Raw genomic sequence first — 9,080 nt, 5'->3', positions numbered from 1 at the left:
CTAAGTCTGTGCTTGGTGGTGGTCATGGAAACAAGCACGGTAAAGACGATTTGGAACGCACTCTGTTGAATTACGGTACCGTTGTTTATAATGTGTTTATTTCACAAACGAACTCAGATGAGAGTTGCAGGGGCCAGGTGGGCGTGAAAGCTCTTTATCAGTTTGCCTTTGAAGTCGCCGGGGTCATTTTTGAGATAATCGCGTTAAACTGGTTTAAATCACATGCTGCTATCAGCCTCCACCACACCAGAGCTCAGAAAGCGTAGAGAAAAACACTATCTCATTCACGCCGCTGATTTAAAAGAAAAACAATAGATTTCTGCGGCGATGGATTTTATAACGGAGGAACAAATTCAGAAGGTGAGTCGCTGTTCTAATTTGCGTTTCCTTTAACGAAGCATCGTTTTAGTTATTGCGCGGTGTCTTGGTAGCCGTCACAGGCAGATTCACTATGGCAGTCTCGTGCAGTACTGGTCCCTGTAATTAATTACATGACTTTAATTGTTTCCAATGTTGCAACGCCATCGAGTGCAATTGCAATATCAAATGTAAACAGTTTGCAAAACAGGTTGACAAAATGTATTTAATTCCTCTCCCATTTACAAACTCGTATACAATAGCACTATAAAATACAAACTCGCAACCCAGTGACTTTAAACCAGTTAAATGGAACGCCATAAAACCAGTCCCGTATTCTGTAGGTGTTTAATTACACTTTTTGGCAAGGGTGTAGTGCTATATTTAGAAGTGAGGGGTCGCTATTATACCCTCACCCCCATGCCGTTCCCGTTTCCCCATACACTCAACAGAACGTGCATCTGCTTGCAAAAAAAAAAAAAAAAAAGATTTGTGTAAGGCCACAAGTGCCCTTTATTTGTTTGTTGCGATTGCGTTTTATCTGTTAAATAAAGTTTAGCATATTTTATTTACTTGATTTCTGATATATGGGTCTAAAAATAAGAACGGTTCCAATTATTACATCTAATAATTGTAAAGCGCTGATACCTCAGCACAGCGCTGATACACGTTCCCTTCACCTCTCACTCATTATTCTAGAACAGGCACGCTATATATTAATAGGGGCGAAGCAGTTAAATATTCTACAAGTGAAGTACGAAAGCGATGCGCTTACTGCCCAAGAAGTGAGGGGTCAGCGTAACACCTGCGTACACAGTATGAACCTATTGCCTGATAGTGAACATTCTTTATAAATTCAAAGTTCAAGGAAAGTAGAGTAAGTAAACTATGCTTTAAGAATGATTCTGCTTGTTTGACCATACAGGTAAATGTTTTAGTGCATAAACTCAAATCTGACTAAGATACATGCATGTCTGAAATGTTTACACACAACACATTTTATTTTTTTATTTAGAATTTGCAATTATTTCTAGTTACATTGCTTAATATTTGTTTTTATTGATTATTATTATTATTATTATTATTATTATTATTATTATTATTATTAGAGATGCAACGAGTAGGCTATCGCTGTTCCTTGCTGGCATGTGCACAAGGGTAACTGAGTCCTAACCCTAATCTCTCTTTTAGATATTGTATTTTTTTAACTGTGTAAAGTGCCTTGAGATGTGCAGGTCTGCACATGATAAGGCTCTGTATAAATCGAAGTTGTTGCTGTTGTTTGTGCGACAGTACCGGCAGGATGGGTACCTGGTGCTGGAAGGGTTCTTTAGCCCAGAGGAGTGCGATGCCTTGCGGGAGCGGATGGCGGTGATCGTGGAGAGAATGGACGTGCCGCTGCATTGCCGAACAGAGTTCTCCACTGAACAAGAGGAGCAGCTAAAGACCCAGGTGCAATGTTTATGTGATTCGCTGATAAGGTAGCTGTGTGATACAGGTACCGATTAGACAAAACCAGCGCACACTTTGATAAATGGATTGGCCCTCGCATGACTGATTCATTTGTAGCATATCCCTATATTCCCTAATACAGTGCAATCGCTCTGTGGCCAACATGCCTTTTAAAGACCACTTTTGGTCAGCAAATCAGCGCAGTTAAAAATAAAAAACTATACTGTCCTCTAAAAACAGTATAGTTATCTATAATTTACTATGGTGTATATACTGCAGTATACTGTAGAAAGCTGTTCTTTACTTACACCCTATTAACAGGTATTTCCACTGTTTCAAAGAGTTGTTTGCTCTGCTCAGCGGTATGTAAGGGCAGCAGTGTGGTTAGGTCTTTGGACTCTTGACCAGAGGGTTGTGGATTCAATCCCAAGTGGGGGACACTGCTGCTGTACCCTTGAGCAAGGTACTTTACCTAGATTGCTCCAGTAAAAACCCAACTGTATAAATGGGTAATTGTATGTAAAATAATGTGTAAAAAATAATGTGGTATCTTATAATAATTGTAATTGTAAAAATAATGTGATATCTTGTAACAATTGTAATTGTAAAAATAATGTGATATCTCGTAACAATTGTAAGTCACCCTGGCTAAGGGCGTCTGCTAAGAAATAAATAATAATAATAACTATTGTGGTTAACCTGTTGAAAGCATTGTCACACACAGTAAAAGTGTGAATAGATACCTGATTAAAATCTATTTGCCTTGTAAATAGGGGTGAGGAGATGGAACAGAAGTGTGCTTTGCATATCAACTTTACAAGAAGACTACGTGTACAGGACACATTCTTGTTTTGGTAGCCTTATTTATCCTGACGTTTTCTCCTCAGCACAGATCTATTGTGATTGATTTGAACCCTTTTTGCTTTATCCGTTTGATAATTATTTTTTCTTTTCACGCTTTCATTAAATGACAGATGCAGGTAAGCAGTGGTGTTTGTTTATTTTTTTTAAGCCCAGAAAGAGCTTACAAGAGGGACTAGACTGCATTTGTATTGTGTTGAATTGTAAAATGTATCTCTTTCTCTGAAGGGCAGCGCAGATTATTTCATGTCAAGTGGAGACAAGGTCCGCTTCTTCTTCGAGAAAGGAGTTTTTGACAGTCAAGGTAAGCACACGTCACTCAAGCAGAACATGCCGAAGACTGGAATAGAAACTAAAAGCCCCAATCGGAAGTGTCGATGGGAAGGTGCATTACTGAGCACCAGGGATACTGTCTCGCTCTCTTTCGTATGGCATTTGAAAAGCAACGGACCAAGTTTCTAGCTGTATGTTGAGTTTAGAAGCCGTTCGATGGAGATGGATACCTTTTATACTGCCTGCAAAAGAGTGTATTGGGCAGTGATCAGTGATGTGAGGGATGGATGTTCAACCTAAAAAAGGCCATTTAAAAAAAAATTAAAACAAAGATCTTGAGCTCAGTATTACAAGACCACTTTCACAATTCATGTGGTCAAATAGCAGTCCCGAGATGATTATTCTTTAGATGTCACTTGCTATATGCAAGTATATACCGGTACTCAAACAAAAACTAACCCTTTAAAGTGCATAGTATTTGATCTGGTTCCTGTATCATAAGAGAAGGCTCATATTCAACTGAAAAAACACACACACAGCCCCTTATCAGGCATGACTACCTTAACAATGATAGAATACAAGATTCTAGAAAGACCGTCTATTAATATTGGGACGGACATCTAACCTGGATTTACCTAAATACAAAGAAAGGGTAAGACTTTCATCCAGCACATTGGCTAAGTAACTGTGTGTCACTGGAAATAATTAAAACCTCCCCCTCTGTTGCAGAACAGTGGAATCACCTGATAGAAGGGATACGATTAGAAACAATAGGACAGGGTGGCAGTGCCAAACCAAATCTTTTTACAAAATGTTGGTCAAAAGCAGTGGACTATATACATACCCAAGATTATCCGTTAGATTAATGATTTAGCCATACAAAAATATATATTTGAACTCCTGGACAAATGATTTAATCAATGAGATGTGCCTTACATTACTGTAATAAGGCATTTGTATTATATTCTCTCAAATATAAAAATGTATTATAGCAATGATCTTTGTATAATATAACAAACTAATGAATTTACTTTCTGCATGACCATTTATTTTCAGAAACAATCAAATCTAGATGCTGCTTACTGGACAGTTGCATTGCTGGCATTGTAATACAGTATGTTTCTGGTGTCTCTTATAGGCGATTTTCTGGTGCCAAGAGAGCGTTCTGTGAATAAAATAGGACATGGTAAGTACAAGGTGATTAGATTTAGTATGTAAATGCTAGTCAAGGGGCTGTTCTCCTATAAATCCCCCTATTTGCTCTCTTTGTAATGCCTTCTTTACATTGTTAGGGCATTGACACTAGAGAGACTGGGTTTCATATGTCTGGCGTATGTCTCTCTTACACAGAAATATCCAGAGAACTGCTCATCTAATTGTGAGGACACTTGGTACAGACATTCCATAGTTACTCAGATATATAGGCGATGGTAACCTACGATTGCATACTTTCTGTTTTGCACTGTATATGCTTACACACATGAAGGCTGTCTGTTTGCTAATGCTTTGCCTGGCATGATCTAAACCTTGTGTGTGTGTGTGTGTGTGTGTGTGTGTGTGTGTGTGTGTGTGTGTGTGTGTGTGTGTGTGTGTATATATATATATATATATATATATATATATATATGAATGAAATGTAGCCAATTATTAAAAGAGTGAGGTGGTTCAATGACCCAGAAAGGTTCAATAAACTTTGATCTGTTTTTTGCCTGGTGCTGTTCAAACCAGGCAGCAACAACCCATTTAAAAATGTGCAAGCTCTTTTCCATTTTGGCTCTGTACTTGAGATCAAAAGGCTGTTACAGAGGAATGCAACATTGAACAGACTGGAAAGTGCAGCCTTGTGTGCAGTAATTGCTGTTAGCTCACAGAATCTGCCTTCTAAATGCTTTCATAAAGAAAATACACGCGTTTCATGCTTTTAATTAAAATGCCATTAGAATTAAATAGTACCCTGGTGATTAAACTCTTAAATGAAAAGATTTCATTGGATAACAGGATGGGGATCAGCTACCGTAAAACTTCAATTAAACGCCTCTAGTTTTTATTTTACAGTATTTGCCAGCAGACCCGGCGCGTGTTGGAGACAGGTGATTATTTGAGACCCGGCAATTGTTTGAAGTTTTACAGTATAAAGCCCTGTTTTATTGCAGTTATAGCCATGTGATCGTGTGTTCTCTTCACTTGCTTGCTTTAGACTACAACCCTAATGGGCATCTTGTTTTTGCCTTCCTAATACACTCTACAGTCTTCTTTGTCGTTTTCCAACCCATATTGAATAGCAAGAAGCATTCATTTAGCAAAACAAAGGATTTGTTTTTTGCCCAATTTGATTAATCCTTTTGTAACAAATTCATACCGTAGTTTTCACTTCTGTGGAAGGATTTTTTTTTCAGTTAGAAGAATCCTAAAATGAAAGTAATAGATTTTTAAACCAAAATACACAAACAAATGTTATTGAAATACATGCTTGCATCGCTGATGGTTTTTAAAAATATTTATTCACAGCACTTCATGCCTCTGAGCCGGTTTTTAAAAATGTCACACATTCTCCAAAAGTCCAGGTAAGCAGGATATGTAGCTAAACATGAAAACACTAAATTCGTATCTTTTTTTCATAACCACAAAACAGTGAGAACCTTCAGTAAAAATAACATGTCCTCACTTCAAAAGCTTATTATTTTTTTTTGGCATACTCTGTTTTCAATAACGTAACAGGGGTAAATCTATCATGCTTTAAACACTCGATCATCAATCCTCTGTAAAACTAAAAGTAATAAGTTCCAGTAAATAGTAGTGCTAAAATAAACGTGTTTATAAAACTAACACTTTGAGAGCAGTAAGGTAACAAAGACAAAGTTTATTTAAATATGTCTAGAGAAGATGATGAAAATGCCCTCTTGTGGTTGCCATGGTGACCACACAATGCTGGCTGTTTCGTAATAACCTCCAGTGCTTGCGTGCAAACCTTGACCCTTATCTTTACAGGAATTGTCCAGGAAGCTGGACTTCAAGCAGCCAGTGGTGGTTCAGAGCATGTACATCTTTAAGGTATGTGATTACCTATAAACTCATTGACTGAGAATCAGTGCAGTGCACTCTGAGGTCTATTTGGGGGCCACAGTATCAAAATGTACACCCTGAAGGGGGTGCAGGCTCCCGCACCTGGGATACAAAGCCAAAGAGTTTGACCCCACAAATTCAGAGGGTTTGGCACAAGCCAAGACTTGACGAGTTAAAAATGAGTTATTTTAGTCTATCTTTCAGTAAGGCCCAGACCCAGCTATTTGGACAAATGCCATGTTCAGAACTTGAAAGCTGAAGAAGCGGCTTCCACATAAAAAGTTTTGTCTTTATTTCAGCAACCTGGAATTGGTGGTGAAGGTAAGAAATCTGCTTCTGTACTCTTCAGTGAACATCTATTAAAACTGATTTATCAACCAGCCACGTTAACTGCATCCAATTCAAAGACTTCTAACTGAAAAGCAGCCAATTCCAATAATACGTTGCACTTCCTTTCTTTGTCATCAGTAAAGGGTAAAGAAGTTTAGGTTCATTAGTAATGCCTTAATGGAATAACCCGCAGTTATCGTGCAGCAGTGGATAACCAAACTGGTGTGTGCTGGTCAGAACTGGTCTAAGAGGTCCATTAAAAATCCCTTAACTCTTTTTTTTTTTTCTTTTTATAAATGGCTCTTTACCAATGCAGAACAGCACCCCCTGCAGGTTATAAAGTGTCATTGGAAGCTCTGGTTGAGTAAATATGTTCTCTCGGCCTCCCTTAGTGACCCCTCACCAGGATGCCACGTTCCTGTACACTGAGCCCCTGGGCAGGGTGATGGGAGTCTGGATTGCTCTGGAAGATGCCACCGAGGAGAACGGCTGCCTGTGGTTCATCCCAGGGTCTCACAAAAGTAAGACACCCAGCAAACACGCCTCGCCCTTCTCACTGTGCTGCTCGACACCTTGCTGTAGGAGTGGATTCACCTTTACGTGGTCAAGTTGGGAATCCATTGCTGAATTATTTACCATATGGAAGTGTTTAAATGTTATAAAACTTCAAACACTCAATCATTAAATCTTAAGTACGCCTATGGCCAGTGGGATAAAAATCAGATTGCAGCATACACAGCATGTTATGCTGTATTTTTTTGAATATATTGGTAAATAAGTATATAGTTAGATCATTCAACATTAATTTTAAATGTAATCTGGGAAGGGGTCAAGTCATGTTTTTTAATGCAATTGGAATTGATATTTTAGAGACATAATGATTGTTCAACTGCTTTCATTTGAAGCCAATTTAATTGACTAACAGTGACTTTGATTTAAGTCATTTTAACCCAATACTGCTATTGCAGTTTTGATCAGTGATGTGTTGGAATTGAGTCAAAGGGAATCGGAATTAGAATTGGAATTTTAAAAAGGAATTGGAATTGAAAAGCAGGGATTGACCCTGAATGTCATTTCAATCTGATTGAAGCCATCTCTTTCTCACTAGCTGGGATTACCCGGCGGATGGTCCGCACTCCTGAAGGTACCTTCCCTCGCACGCAGTTCATCGGCTCAGAGAGAACCTATGCAGATGAGAAGTTTGTCACGGCTCCGGTAAAGAAAGGTAAGCACCTGGAGACCTGGGGTCTACTGGAGACCTGGGGTCTACCTGAGACCCCACTGGATGAGTGCAGCTTCTAATAAAAAGGAACCTTGTGTAGACTTTCATGCAGGAAGATATATAAAAGTACTACAAATACATCTTAGTCAAATGTTATGATGAGAAGACTTAGTAGTCTGACATTTTTTAACAATGTTCTGTGTTGTTTCTACGTGTCCCACTGGGGAGTAAACGATGATCACCCCTCTTTTCTACGCGCTATGCCTTTGCTGTGCTAGTTGTCGAATTCGGTCTCCTTAGCTCTCTCTGTGTGTCTGTGCAGGTAGCCTGATCCTGATCCACGGGGAAGTGGTCCATCGCAGCGCAATGAACTCCTCCAATCACTCCCGGCACGTCTACACCTTCCACATCATGGAGTCTGAAAACACACGCTGGAGTGCGGAGAACTGGTGAGGGCTGGGGGGCTTGGGAGATGGCAAAGTAATACAGAGTCTGTCTGCTTTAAAGGTCACGGGTTTTGTGATGGTGATGTGGGCAACCACAAAGGTCATAGCGGGAAGCTACTGTACTGTAAAAACGCAGAACCACCGCTTTGGTATTTACACTGTTTTATATCTGCTGTATAAAGCTCAGTTTTAAGCAACATGTGTACAATGTGAGGACCAACATATTTTCTGAAAGAATACCTAAATACCTATGTTATAGAATGATACGTGTGTACTGAATACAATTCTAACTGTCTTTTTTCCCCCCAGGTTACAGCCAACCCAGGAGCTCCCTTTCCCTTCCCTCTACACCTAAAACTTTCCACCACCTTCCCAGCGGTTACAGCGAAAGCAGTGCAGTTCCTATTCAGCATCGTGGAAACACCACCCCAGTTATTTAAATTATTGACCCTTTGCAGTTTAAACTTTGACATTATACTGATTTTAAAAAAGGTTTTAGTCAGGTTTGCTCATACAAACAGAGCAGGGGGACAGAAAATATTGGGTTCATAATATCCCACCTTGTCATACACACAAATAATTGGAGAGCAAGGCTGAGTGCAGATTTACACCACCATGCAGTATCCACAGCAGACACTGTATACATATGTGTTTTATGTTTGCCCAATGTCCATTATTATTAATATTATTATTCTAATTAAATGTAACTTTTCTATACCGACTATAGATTTTTTAATCTTTGTTTTCTGTGTACATCGATCTCTTGCCCATTGAAAGTGAAATAAACATGAACTGCTTCACTTTGTGTACATTCATTTTATCTTACAATTCCATTTGACATCAGTATAGTCAAACTGAGTAACACCTTGTAAAATGTTTTTCTTTGAAACATCTCTGAAGATGCCATCCCTGCCCACCATGTTTATCGAGGTTCATCTGATTGTACCAAGTTTACCCGATGATTAAAGAACAGTTAAATATTGGGTCAGCTGGTGTCTGTGCTTCCTCAAATAGACTGTGGTTTTGCCTCGTTATCAGCAGAAGAAAGGTTTTCTTACACAAGATTTTGATAAACA

General features: G+C 39.0%; 1 protein-coding gene across 2 annotated transcripts; it reads left to right on the top strand.

Moving 5' to 3' along the window:
• The first annotated feature begins 32 nt into the window (after positions 1-32).
• On the top strand, positions 33-8,804 carry LOC117422471 (phytanoyl-CoA dioxygenase domain-containing protein 1-like). Of its 2 annotated transcripts, none has more exons than XM_034037558.3 (11): positions 33-360; positions 1,651-1,809; positions 2,899-2,974; positions 4,082-4,129; positions 5,452-5,507; positions 5,932-5,994; positions 6,306-6,327; positions 6,729-6,857; positions 7,445-7,561; positions 7,881-8,007; positions 8,314-8,804. In XM_034037558.3, exons 1-11 carry the CDS (start codon positions 328-330, stop codon positions 8,357-8,359), a joined length of 876 nt encoding a protein of 291 aa, XP_033893449.1. In that variant the 5' UTR covers positions 33-327; the 3' UTR covers positions 8,360-8,804. The 2 variants fall into 2 exon arrangements, with proteins under 2 accessions (XP_033893449.1, XP_058842965.1); XM_058986982.1 differs by lacking the exon at positions 33-360 and adding an exon at positions 1,157-1,234.
• The last annotated feature ends 276 nt before the right edge of the window (positions 8,805-9,080 follow it).

This window comes from Acipenser ruthenus, chromosome 15 (assembly GCF_902713425.1).
Source record: "Acipenser ruthenus chromosome 15, fAciRut3.2 maternal haplotype, whole genome shotgun sequence".
Taxonomy (NCBI): domain Eukaryota; kingdom Metazoa; phylum Chordata; class Actinopteri; order Acipenseriformes; family Acipenseridae; genus Acipenser; species Acipenser ruthenus.
Note: the sequence above shows the minus strand (reverse complement) of the source record. Positions and strands in the feature narration are given on the sequence as shown.